Here is a 14,401-nt window from a genome sequence, read left to right on the forward strand (position 1 = left end):
TTAATTGTATTTATTATTGTATAATAAATTACTCTCTGTGTGTGTGTGTGTGTGTGTGTGTGTGTGTGTGTGTGTGTGTCATACAGTTTTTGATTTCTTCAATTGATCGCATATTTGCATTTTGCTGTTTTCAAATATGAATTATTTTGAATATGTTTTAATCGACATTTTGTAATATAAAATCTTTAAAATTTTTAGAACAAAAATTAACTTACAATAGATATTTTATTTTTAAGTATTTGAGCATTTTTACTAATAATAATGCTATAAAGAATGATCGTAATAAGCATTAAAAACTTATAGTTTCAATTTGATGCAATTCTATTAATCATCATCATAATTATAGTTTAATATAATGGAAGTACTTAAAATGAGCAAATTAAAATAACGAAATGTTATACCTTATAATCGCTACTTTCAGACATGAAATTTTTGATTACATGAACGTCATGTAATCAGAAATTTCGAAGAGCTTTTTATGTACGAGAATTCATAGTTATGTATTGATGGAACAATGGTATAGAGACATGTGTGTAGTCGATGATATCTTTGCAAGAGCCATATGGTTATCTTTATGTGTAGGTCTGCGGAGTACACAGCCACTTAGATGTTTATTTGAAGAGCCATGTTTGAAGCTGCCTCTCTACCCACACGCTAAGAATATTCTTCGAAATATGTACATAGCACGGTCTTCTATTCGATTTTATTAGGTTTTAGGATTTTCAAGAGTTTGCAAATTTGCATGTGCTATGTATTTCTTAAATAGAATTATTAATCGATCGGCACAATTTTTAAGTACATTATAAAAATGTATAATAAGAAAAGAAAAATAAGAAAGATAAGAAAAAGTTTTTCAAGGATCTATTAATTCATTTTATTGTTTTTATCATTCATTCAGATTTTACAATTATATCTATATAGCTTTAGTGCTACAATAAAAGCAACTAAGTTAATAAATAATATTTATATTTAAAATTTTGCTACACTTTTTAATGAAATATTTGCTTAATTCATTACAACCATATGCATGTATTATTATGTTATATCTAATTACATTATATATATATTTTATCATTTAATATATTAATAATATAGCCATGCATAAATAGTAAATCTGTAAAACACAGAGTTCACAATTTGTAGTCAATTGTATAAAGCATAACTTCTCGAAAGCATAATCATTCCTTCATAGAGTTTGTCTGTTTCGAAGTTATTTTCCATCGGATCGAATATTAAAATATTTCGTTTGGGGCGGTTTAGTTTTTGTAGACTTTGTAGATTCTGGAAAAAATAATTAATAATTGTTCGCATAATTAAACATGTTTATAAAAAATTAATTCGTATTTTTATCATAAATATCAAAAGATTTTCCAAACAACTATAGCTGCAGTTCTTTATACGTATACCAATAATCTTTAAAAAAAACATACAACTTCTTAAAATATAATAGCTTATTTAGAATTAAATTATAAAAAGATGTTACAATAGTATAATAATTTTATAATAATTGTTTTTCTATTTATAGTTATATGTAATTATATAAATAGAAAAGTTATATTTGAATGAAGAAGTAAAATTAATTTAAGTTAAATCTATAATAAATAAACTTTGCAGCTATAAAAATGACTATCATTTAAATAATTGCTGAATAGATTTTTTAATTGCTTAGTTTCTAATAGTAAGAATTTTATTATAATTATTATTAGATGTACAACTTTGCTTCCGCCGTTTTCCTATAGATGGCTTTAGCGGTAAGTGGTGGTCGAAATAAATAGACGTCATACAATAAACTTGGGCATCTGTCAACATAACCCCATAGAAACATTAGTCGATTTGTGTCTGCATCATAAAGTTATTCTCGATTGAAAATGTCAATTTACGAGCCAAATTCTCGTCATTTGCGGGAGGTTTTAATTTTTTGCTTCAATATGAAGAAATCTGCGACTGAGGCTCATCGAATGCTCTCAAATACTTATGTGAGGCCGCTATTAGTGAAAGAACGTGTCGTGAGTGGTTTCAACGCTTCAAGAACGGTGATTTTGATGTCCAAGGTCATGCTCTGTATTTGGTGGGACCAGCTCGGCGTAGTGTATTATGAACTGTTAAAATCGACTGAAACAATTACAGGCGATCGTTATCGAACGCAATTGATGCGTTTGAGCCGAGTATTGAAAGACAAACGGCCGCAATACAACGGGAGACACGATAAAGTGATTTTGCAGCATGACAATGCTCGATCCCATGTTGCGAAAGTGGTCAAGACATACTTGGAAACGTTGAAATGGGAAGTCCTACCCCACCCGCCGTATTCTCCAGACGTTGCTCCCTCTGACTATCACTTGTTTCGATCAATGGTACACGGCCTGGCTGGCCAGCACTTCCGGTCTTATGAAGAAGTAAAAAATTGGATCGATTCATGGATAGCCTCAAAAGATGACTAGTTTTTTCGACGCGGGATTCGTACGCTACCCGAAAGATGGGAGAAAATAGTAGCCAGCAATGGACAATACTTTGAATCACCAACCACCAAAAAATCACCAACCAGTTTTTTACAATAAAGCCTCGAATTTCGGAAAAAAAACGGCGGAAGCAAAGTTGTACACCTAATATATAAATTTAATTTAATTATTACTGAAAATATGACGACATTTCCGTTTCCATTTCCATTATTGCGACGAATTGCTGTAATTATGAGTGTAAGGAGATAACCACCGAATGCCAAAAAAGATAATGCAGTTACTGCCAGCTGAAAGATCTTTGAAATCTTTGTGTCTTTGCCTTTTTCATCATAGTGTTCTTCGTGTCGTCTTATAGGTTTCTTGTTATTTTTCTTCAATGACATTGACAAAGCCATTGGCATTGTCCATGGTAATGTTTTACTGGACACGATATTTTCATTTTCATGTTCACTATTAATATCTATGAATAATATAAATAGATAAGTATAATAATTATAGCTTATATTTTTGGATTGGTCAGAAAGTTCGTACCGTTTTTTAAGCACAAAATTATACATAGAATATATTTATTGTTATTATACTATTCAATAGAGCAGGTTTAGTTTTAAAAATTGATTTTTTAAAGTGCAGTATGATTTTTAACGAAGTGAGTAATCAAACTCAAAATGCTCTTTTTATTTAATTCGTGATAACTTAGTAACAAAAAATCTTAGAAACATTTTTAAAAAACGATTTTGTAGGGAAAATTTTAAGCTTTTATTTGGATGGAAAATCGAAAATTTTCACAAATTTTTTTTGGGCAAATGATAGACCCAAAGTAAAAAAAAATTTTCCATCTTTTTCAGCTCGTAGTTTTCTGTATGTGAAAATTATCAAATTCACAGAAACTCAAACAACATAGTAACTTTTCGAAAGTAGAGATTTCAAGCTTCAAAATCGTTTTTTCAAATTTAAATTTCATTTTCTTTTACAAAGATAATGATATTGTAAATACAATTTGGTGTTACAAAACGGCACGAACTTTCTGACCAATCCAATATACACATAATAGATGTCAATATTATTTTAAAATAACATTTGATAATTTTTTGATAATAATAAATTGTATTAACAAAAAAAATTAATTATTCTAATAGTAAGATTGCAATAAAAAAACAAATACAAGATCAACTAATTTAAACGAGCATACAAAATTACAACTGGTTAATTTATTCTATTATTCCACTTCTTATGAGATATTACATACAGCACGTATGTATCTCATACGTACGTTTCAAACTTAACTTAATAATTCTCCTCAGCAATTTAAAAAACATACAGTTTAATAGCTCGAATTGAAGCATCTCATCTCACATACAAACGCAAATGTCACATAATACTTATATTCTACGGTGTCAGTAGGCAATCATGAAATATGTTGATATCTATATTACAACACACGTATTGTAAATTCAGTCCATGGCGAGAATGAGTAATGTCAAATTATAAAAAATGATATTTGTATGACTAACAAATATAACAGTAATGCGAATGCATATGATGTCAGAATTTAATTATGGGCAGAGAAGATTATGAACAAGAAATATTGGCAGCATATGTGAAATAAGAATTATAAATTATGAGAGCTTTTTCGCATGAACGCCTGACGTTGAAAAAAATACGTAGAGAAGAGAGGGAGGGGGTAATTTTGTACAGGGGCAGTTTTGAACTTTACAAATAAAAAATAAACTGTTTTTTTCTGCGATTACAAATTGTAATTTTTGAAATGGCAATATAGACAAATAACCGTTAAGTGGTAGCTGCCGCGGTTGCAATTGTTAATCTAATCTACAAGCATTTTGTGTTTTTGTGCCTTCGTACTAAACGTTTCGTCTCACACATATAAAGCATTTTAAAATTAAACCATTAAATAATTAACATTTTGTTGTGTTATGTGTTTTTTCCCACATCCATATCTGTGTAATAAAAATAAAATATTTGATTTATCGATATTCTGATAAATATAATAAGATATTTTTTCATTTATATCATTTTTCAATGGTAGGGGTAGATTTGAATAAAGCAAATGGGGCACCTTAAAACATTTCAATCGCGATTATCGCGAGCTCCCATAAAGCTCATAGCACATATAAAGCCGGTTCTACCATATATTAGAAGCGTTGATTTCAAAAAGCAAGCTTCAGCTTGGCAACAAATTTGCGATCAGCTTGCAACTAATGTAGAACCGATTTAAAGTGCGATCGAGTTGTCGCTACGAATACTTCGAAGCATTTTTTGATTGATCAATGAAACATTTTTCAATTAGTAAAATTCTTTCTTCCGAGTGTCTAATCAAATGCTTCGAAGCAGTCGTAGCGGCAACTTGATCGCATTCTTTAAAATATAAGACAGTAAGATGTAAGCAATAAGGAAATTGTAACATTGGATATTATTGGCTTTACGATCTCTACTGTGATTAGTTAATTTGTTTACTGCTTCTATGTTATTGCTTATGTTTACATATGTAGCATAAGCTCCAGTCCTTTCCAACTCGTAGATACACATGATAAGGTTACGTTTGATCACTACAGAAGTATTTTTTTTTTAAATTTGAAAAATTTATCATTATAATATAATTACTTATTTATATTACTATTATATTGCTATTATAATATAATAAATTAAATAAATAAAAAGTATATAAGAGTCAACCACGGATCTTGATGCGCAAAGTATATTATATTTCAATCGTTAATCACATAAAAATTTAATAATGTTCTATATTTTTCGACTACATGATTGAGGCCTTTGTAGAAAACTTCTACAAAATTATTGTTATAATATTTTTACAAAATTCTTTATAGTTAATTTTATCTGAATATGTAATTAATTAATGATAAACACAATGTAAATATTGTTTTTTTGAAAAAAATATTAAAGAATTAATTTTATTAAAAAAACTCCAAAAAACTTCTATAAAACTCAATAAAAACTCCATAAAAACTAGTAGATTGAGATTTTTTAAAAAAGCTCAGGTTTTTTTCTATCCCTGTAATGTCTGGCCAATATTGGCTATACATTGGTATTCCAATATTCGATCATATTGAGGGCCCCAATGTCTGACATATTGACATAATGACCGTTTCTTGAGATAATGACACCACAACAACTTGGCAGCATAAAGTAGTATATTTTCTCCTATACAGAGAGTACAAAAAATGATTGCTCGTCTCCTTCATCGACCCTTATCGATCTCCCTCAACCGCGTTCGCGCGGGGTCAAATCACGCTCGCTCCACCACGCCGCGGCGTGGCACTTGCCTTCAACTACGCAGCGGGATGTATATGATACTACACACCAGAGACATTCTACAATACATTCGGCCATTCTGACTGCTGACTGACTCGGGCAGCGATTATTTGTCATGATTTGAGATATTCGGCGCACATTGAAGTAATCATAGATCTCTTATGCATTCCGACACGTTCCTCGTATTGTTTGACTTAACACTAGTTTCAAGTATTGTTTGACTTAACACTAGTTATTTTGTAAAGATTGAGGAATCTAGATTTCAGCTTTAAATCTGGATCCTGTTGAGGTATGCTTGATTGCCACAAGGTCATGGTACTTGGTCGGTTCCCTTCTATGCAGACACGTTAAATGATTCTCTCTTTATACTTGTAAGATCTGATTTTTCGCAGCCTGATGCAATTCTGGAATTGGTCGCGTAACTCTTCTTCCAACTCTTTAAGACAAAAATCAATTTTACTTCGCAGTTTTAGTGCGAAGCACTAAAAAGCAATTCGAATGGAGTAGTTCCAATACTACGGTAGAAGGAGTTAATTATCGGATTATCTTTGTTTTGTAATTACTACCTCGCCCTTAGTAGTAATAACAATGGCTGAAGCAACACGTCGCGCCCAATAATCATGTCTAACGTCATAGCAGAATTCAGAACTACATAATCTTAACTGAGAATTTCTCATCTTTAATTGCAGTTTAGAAATATCCTAACGGTTTAACTTTGTCTTGACCAAACCCGACTAAAGAAAGCTGAGCGCTATTTAGAGTAGGTTCCTTTAATTAGCGATAAATTCTTTCACAGATAAATGTCACGCGATTATTTGTATCAAGACAAATCCTAATCCTTAAATCACTGATTATTACCTCTTTACACATATCATCATTCAATGAAACAGAAAAATATTATTTATAAATAAATACTATTTATTATATACTTATTTTTTTTTTATCGCCGCGACGTCTTTTTCATTGTTTGTTTGCTTATTTCTCGCATTCGCGACGCATTCGAAGACCTGTGCCCGAATTGATTGCACTTAAAACATTTTGACCTTAACTCTTTTGACTTACAGTTTTCTTTAGATGCATGCCCAATACTACCGCAATTGTAGCACTTGATTTGATCTTCTGGTTTCTTTGATAGCTCTTGTGCTGAAGATGTCTTCTTTGCCGCTGATGTCTTTCTTTGGATATTCATGGCAGCTCTGATTCGCTTCCCTTATTTCCTTATGCCTGCAGGCGCTCTTTGAAGTCACACATTTTTTTGATCTCATAGAGAATTGCTTTATTTCGTTCGTCGTCCTGAATGCCATAGATGGTATATCGTATCAACGCCTCGTCCTCGATCGTTCCTATTGCTGCTAATTCTTTCATTATTAAATATTAAATAGTATTCTTGCAGTTTTTCACCTTTCTTCATCATTTTCTCAGACAACATTTGATGCAATAGAGCACTGTCTATTTTAGTGGAAAACTTTTAACATAACCTTCAATTTTTCAATTCTTCACTACACCTTTGCTTTGAATGTAGAGTTTCGCAAGTCTCCAAAGATCGTTTAGCGAATATCAGCTGCTATACTTCATTCCATCCGAAAAGCACTGCGGTATCCTCAAAGTCTGTTATCCATCGATCGAATAGGCGTCATTGCCATCAAAATTTCTAATGGCGCCTTCCACATCTCGTTCGTCGAAACGTTCATGCCTCGTTATTTCTCTCTTGTCTCGTTACGCCTTGCACGAAATCTAGCATCTTCTGCTTTATTCATCCTGCCAGTGTTTCCATCATCGCCGATCGCGAGTGCATAATCATTTTTATCATTCATGTATTCGTTATCGTCAGAATCATTTTTTTGACAATATATACTAAAATCCGTCAAGTCCTTGCAGATTCGCTTAGCTATATCTTCTTTCAATCCTCCATAATCCAAAAAATGTTACAGATTGCTATCAGATCACGTTCCAAGAAAGTTTCCTGGATAAATACAACCTTATCTCATAATCTCAATAGTCGTCTCCTTTGTCTTGATCCGTGAATCCGCTGAAATTTCTCAATCGGCTACGGTTCTTTCGATCGTCCGTTTCATCAAACACTATGAAATGCCTGAATTATTTTCATGGGAGCCGTTGCAATGTTTTTCTTGATTCTATCGTTTTCTCCTAAACACTCCATTATATTCGACTAACTATTTTCTTATCGTAACCTTAATTCTCTACACATCGTATCTCTGTCGTATGCGTCGTAGCTTTTTGCGCATTCCGCGTCTTTCGCATCTTCAATATAGCGTCCGACTCTTCTCGAATGTTTTGGATCTTTCTTCTTGTCTTTTTCGTCTTTCCTCATTTCTTCTTCGTCTTTCGTCCTTCGTCTTTTATCCTTCGTTCTTCGTCTTCCTTCATTTTTCACTACCTAGATCAACGTCTTCAACCAAATATCGTCGTTCTGCGTCATACAACGCTGGTGTCGAACTGCCGGTGTCATCACAAACAATTCACAATTCTTCAGAATCTTATGACTCATTTGTCTGGTACAATCCTGGCTGAGTCCCCAAATTATAGTGACCGTTTCTTGGAAGCAATAACAAGAACTCGGCATAAAGTAGTATATTTTATTCTATACAAAGAGTATAAGAAGTATTGCTCGTCTTCTTCGAGCCTCCCTCGCGTGGGACCGAATCATGCTCGCTCCACCACGTTGCGGTGGCACTCGCCTTCAACTACGCAGCGGGACACATATGTACTACACACTAGAGACGTGCCTCTGTATTATCTAATATCGAACTAGGCAATAATACTTGTAGGTAATATACAATATATGCAGACAAATGTAACTCCATTTCTAAAATGTTTATTTCTGCGCATAAATGCATACAGGCAATCGAGTTGTAAGTAATAATTTTTATACGCAAATGAACTGTCGGCAAAGTGATATAAGCAAATTATACTGTAGGCAACCCATTTGTAATTCATCGAACAAAATCTATTTGTAGATCCCCCGTCAAACAATAAATACAAAATCGAAATCTTTTTACGAGGAGTAAAGTAAAGGCAAAAAAATTTTCAGAAAAATTAATTGTCACAATTACATCTATTTCTGAGAACTCTCCGCGTTTAATTAATTAAGATAACTCTTCAGTTACCAGTAGTGAAATGTGAGGTGGCGATTTTGCGAGAGCTAATATTAAGAGTGATAGAAAGACTTGAGTGTGAGTAGGAGAAAAAGTAGAGACGCAAGGTATAAAGGAGTGAAGATAGAAGGGCAGAGAAAAGGAGGGAGATAGGTGAGGAAATTAGAGAGAGAATTGAGAACAGAGTGAAATTGAAGTTAGACAGGCCTGCAGTGGGCTCCTCGATGGGGAAAGAGGAAGCGATAAAGAGGGAGAAGTAAATCAAGGAGAAAAATAGATAGAGGCACCTGTGAAAATTAGGAGGAACCATCAGAGCACAGAGAAATGAAGAAGACTGACGGAACGTTGTTAGTAGAAAGTTACTAAGATAGAGCGCTGTAGTTAACATGTGGTATTGGATAATTAGATTATATGTAAAATTTAAGAATATACATTATATAAAATAGAACAGAGTCATATAAAATAGAATATAAAGTTAGACAGAATAAATTAAAGAGAGGTAAAATAGAGCTTGATAAAAAAAATATAGCACAGAACAAATAGAAGAATACAACTATATGAAGGAAATGGAGATAGAAAAAGGAAAAGAGAGGATGGATGTAGAGGGAGGAAAGAGCAATAACAAAAGAGCGGATGGATAGAGAAAAAACAGGAGATACAGAAAGATGAAAAGAATTTGGAAGAAGAAAAGGGAAAAAAATGAAAATGGAAAATGAGAGAGGGGAGAATCAAAGATTCTTAGAAGTTTTTAGAAATAGTGGTAAAACATAATAAGGTCATCTTCTTTGAAGAAGAAAGGAGAAAGAGAGGAGTTGAAAAGTTTAATAGAGGAAATGAGGGAGAAAATGATACAGGGATTTAAAGAAACAATGAATGGGAAAAGAATAGAAATAAAAGAGGAATTAGAGAAATTTGAAGAGGCGATTAGGAATAAAGAAAAAGAGAGAAAGAGAAAGAGAAATTGAAAAAGAGAATAGAAACATTGGAAAATGAAGGAAAAAGAGAAAGAAGTGTCAAAGAGGAGGAAGATGAATTAGAGGAAAAGATGAGAAAGTTAGGGAAAAGGGAGGAGAGAAAGGAGAAGGGGGAGAAAAAGGAGAAGGAGGGGGGGGGGAGAGAAAGGAGTCAAATGGGAAGAAGAAATGGACAAGAGAAGAAAAAAGATAAGGATATAATAGAAAGAAAATGGGAGGCAAGAGAGAAAGAAGATAAGAAGAGAAACATCGAGAGAAATAATCGAAGGATTGGGAGGAAGTGAAAGGGAAATGAGGGAGGATAGTGCAAGGAATATTGAATGAGATAGGGGCGAATATCAAGATAGAGGAGGTAAGGAGGATAAGTAGCAATGAAATCAAAGAGAGAAAAATGGCAATGGTGAAACTAGGAAATGAAGATTAAAGGAGGGAAGTGAAGGAATTATAAAAGAAGAAAACTGAGAAGAAGGAAGCTATGAATAGACAAGGATATGACATGAGAAGAGAGAAAAATGAAATGGTAATTAAGAAGGGGAAGGGGAACACAAAAACAGAAAAAGAAGGAAAAAAGAATATGGATACAAGAAAATAAAAATAGAGGAAAAATGATGATATTAGGATGAAGAGGAAGAAATATTAAAAAATAGAAAGAATAAGAAAAGGGAAATAGGAGATCAAGTGCAGAGGGGAGAATTAAAGGGAGAGAGAGGAGAAAAAAGGGAGAGAGGAGAAAAAAGGGAAAGAGGAGAATTAACATAAACAAGAGAAGGAGATAAAAAGAGGGGAAGAGAAGCGAGAGGAGATGGAAAGAGATGAAGAAGGTTAACCTTCTGGAATATAGTGGGGTATCTGGAATATAGTAGAAAATAAAAATACAGAGTTCTCGAAAGATACTGAAAAGTAAGATGTAATGTTTTTAGTAGTGACATGGATAGAGGAGAAGAATTGAAAAAGGCTTTGAGAGAAAAGCTGCCGAGGGATTAAAATTGGAAGGCACAATTTGCGAAGAGAAATAACAAGAGAAGGAGGGCAAAAGGAAGGATAATAGTGGAAATAAAGAAAAGGCTACAATGGGAAAGGATGAAATGGAAGGAGGAATAATGGGGGAGTGTAATAGAATTAGGGAAAAAAAGGAGGATAATAGGTGTGTATTTGATGGAGGAGGAATAGAAATGATGGAATAGAAAAATGGAGAAATGAAGGGGAGGTTGTACTTGAGAGAATTAAAAAATTGATTTTTTTTTCATTTTTTTGCATCTCTAAGTGTAGAATATGCCTGTAAAAGAAATTTTATAATATTTTAAAGCAATATGATTTGTTGAATTGGATTTTGTATCGGTCGAAAATCAAGTGAGCTCAATGGTATTATGCACAAAACAAGTAACAATCGAAAGAAGAAGACTCATGCAGCAAAATTTGTTCTTCAAACAGAAGAAGAAATTGACTTTATAGGTCAGGAATCCTATGTTAATTAAATTAAGTTGCAAAATATTGTTAACAAAAAGTAAATATTGTTATCATAAAGTAAAACTTTAAACTTTTTTTCGAATTCACATTTTTCAAATTGACGGGAAATGTACAACTTCAATCAATCATTCGATTGACATGAAGTTTTTTCCTATGTAAAATAGACAATTTTTACAAGATCATGAACCTAGAAATGTCATAAATTTTTAAAAATAATTATTTCTTTAAACAGATTGAAAATGAAAAAAAGCTCATGAAAACATTTAATTTCAAATGGTCACCATTCCGTAATTTTTCAAATTTTTCAAATGAAATGAGGTTCATGGCTCCACAAATTTAATATATTTTAATAATTTTATTGATTTTTTTTGTCTCAGGTAAACTGTCGACAGTTGAGATTTCCGCCAAGAGATTTTGGCCATGTATGCGCTGCATGCTCTGATGTTCCTAGGTTACAGCCGCAATTTTCTATATTTATAAAAATGAAAAAAAAGATAATGCACAAAGCATTCTTTCGATATCTCTTTTCTTTCTTTATGAAAAAAATTGGTAAAAAAATATATAAATTTTGGAGCTCTAGATTAGAACTTTCTCTTAAGGGAAGATGGAAGAGAAGAAGGAAGGAATTAGAACAATAATAGGAGGGGATTTTATGCAAGGATTGGAAAGAGAGAAGAGGAGAAATCAAAAGGGAAGAAAAGGATGGAAGAGAAGGGAAGAAGAAATCAAAAGATAAGTACATAAATAAGAAGGGAAGGAAAGTAGAGAACTTGGAAGAAATGAGCTGGGTGATTTTAAATGGCAATATCAGAGAAGATAGAGAGGGAGAATGGACTTATATAGGGGGACAAACGATTATGTATTAGATTATGTATTAGTGAGGTGAAAGGATAGGAAATTTTGTAGTAGGAGAAAAGATAGAATCGGATCATCAGCCGTAAGATAGAATTAAAAGAGGAAAAGAAGAAATGAGGTAATAGGAACATAAAGGATGGAAGAAAGAGTAGAGGAAGAATGAAAGAAAGAGGAAAAAAAGGAAGAATCTGGGAAAAGTAGGAAGAAAAGGAAATAGAGAAATGAAGATGGGGAAAAGAATAAAAGAATTAGCGTTAGGAAAAGGAAGAGTAGATCAGGAGGAGAAAGGAAAAGGAGATTGGTGAGACGAGAAATGTAGATAAAAGAGAAAGTGAGAAAGGCACTGAGAGATTGGAGAAAAAATAAGTAGGAAGGAAAGGAATATAGAAGAAGTTAAAAATGAGTATAAGAGTATATGCATAAAGAAAAAAGAGGAAGAAAAAGATAGATGGGAGAAGTAGAGCGAGTGAAGATAGAAGGTATAGACAATCGAACAGAGAAAGGAAAAAGAGCAGGAGAATAAACGAGAAAATTGAGATAGAAGTAGAAGAGATATTTTATGGAGGTATTGGGAGGAGGAATGGAACAAAGAGTTAGAAAGGGATGTGGTAAAATAAAAGAAGGACAAGAAGAGAAAATAGGAGAAAAATTTAGAAAGACCTTGAGAAAAAGAAAGAGAATGAAAAAAAAAGCGATGGGAGAGGATGAAATTCCGATAGAGGTATGGAAATATTGGAGTAAGGGTATCGAAGATTGGGCAAGGGAGATGTGTAATAGAGTATAGAGAGGAGAAGGATGGCCAAAAGAGTGAAGGGAAGGAATAATTATACAATTATTAAGAAAGAGGAAAGGGAAAAAGTGAAAGAATAGAAAGAAAGGAGTTGCTTATATATTAATATTAGCGGAGAGGTTGAAAAAAGAGATGGAAAAAAAGGAGATTATTTCTAATGAGAAAATCAGATAGGATTTAGGAAGAACAAAGGAACAATATATATATATGTATTAAATTATTTAATTAATAGGCAACTAGGAAAAAAAAAAAGGGGAGCTAATAGCGGTATTCAAGATTTAAAGGCAGCTTTTGATTTAATTGATAGAAAAATATATAAGGAAATGAGGAAAAAAGGAATAAATGAGAGATTAATTAAGAATATAGAAGAAGCATAGAAAGAAACAATAAGTAAACATTAAGATAGAAATAGAGAAAGAAATTTTGAATCGCGATGAGAATAAAGCAGGGCTGCCTACTAAGTCCATACTTATTTAATAGTATATAGCAATAGCGGACATTGAGGAAGAGATGAGGAAGGGAAAGTGGGGAGGAGTGAAATGAGGAGAAGAAAAGATGTATACATTGGCGTATGCGGATAATATTGTGATGTTAGTAGAGAAGGAGAAAGATATAAGGAGTATGTTAAGCAGGTTAGAAAGATATTTAAACGAGAAAAAAATTAGAATTAAATAAGGAGAAAACAAGAATTCTGAGGTTTAGGGAGGGAAGCGGAAGGAGAAAGTGGTGGAAGGGCAAGAGATTAGAGGAAATGAAAGAGTTTAAATATTTGGAATAATAAACGGTGAAAAAAAATGAAAGACAGAAGACATAAGGAGACATAAAGGAGAGAAAGGAAGGGAGCAACATTGCTAGGTTACGTCTGGAGAAAAAGGAGATTTGGAAAGGATTGGAAAAAGAATGTGGCTTTTTAACGTGTCGATATGGACCGTAATAAGCGATGGAATGATTAAGGATGGAAACAAAGAGAAGAAATAGAGACGATACAGGAGAGATATTTAAGATAGATAATGAGGGTGGAAAGAGACACACCGAGATATATGATAAGAGAGAAAATAGGTAGAGATAAATTAAAGAGCAGGAATAAGAGTGTGGAAATTCGAGAAAAGACTGAGAGAAGGTAAAGGAGGGGAGCTAGGGAGAAAATGTTGGAAGGAAAAGAAAGAGAGAAAAGAAAAAGGAAAAGAGTTGTCGAGGTGGGAAAAAGAAAAAGAAGATTTTTAGGAAAAGGAGAAAAGGATGAAAAAGGAAAGAAAGATAAAGGGGACAGATTAATAGAGAGAGAGAGAGAGAGAGAGAGAGAGAGAGAGAGAGAGAGAGAGAGAGAGAGAGAGAGAGAGAGAGAGAGAGAGAGAGAGAGAGAAGAAAGAGAGAGTAGAGTAGTAGAGAGAGAGAGAGAGAGAGAGAGAGAGTAGAGTAGTAGTAGTAGTAAGTAGTATATAGTATAGAGTA

General features: G+C 33.0%; 1 protein-coding gene across 1 annotated transcript; it reads right to left on the minus strand.

Moving 5' to 3' along the window:
• Nucleotides 1-1,143: 1,143 nt before the first annotated feature.
• Nucleotides 1,144-2,860, minus strand: LOC105620564. Its single transcript, XM_012202058.1, has 2 exons — nucleotides 2,633-2,860; nucleotides 1,144-1,281 (listed from the first exon to the last, which is right to left on the minus strand). Exons 1-2 carry the CDS (start codon nucleotides 2,858-2,860, stop codon nucleotides 1,144-1,146), a joined length of 366 nt encoding a protein of 121 aa, XP_012057448.1.
• Between the last annotated feature and the right edge of the window lie 11,541 nt (nucleotides 2,861-14,401).

Source organism: Atta cephalotes (genome assembly GCF_000143395.1).
Source record: "Atta cephalotes unplaced genomic scaffold scaffold00027, whole genome shotgun sequence".
Lineage (NCBI taxonomy): Eukaryota > Metazoa > Arthropoda > Insecta > Hymenoptera > Formicidae > Atta > Atta cephalotes.

Bases quoted from the DNA above. Each gene is read 5' to 3' on its own strand.
- LOC105620564 (XM_012202058.1), bottom strand. From the start codon at position 2,860: ATGCCAATGGCTTTGTCAATGTCATTGAAGAAAAATAACAAGAAACCT. The intron at 1,282-2,632 runs GTAATAATTAAA...TATTTTTTCCAG, and splicing joins GAAATGTCGTCATATTTTCA to AATCTACAAAGTCTACAAAA.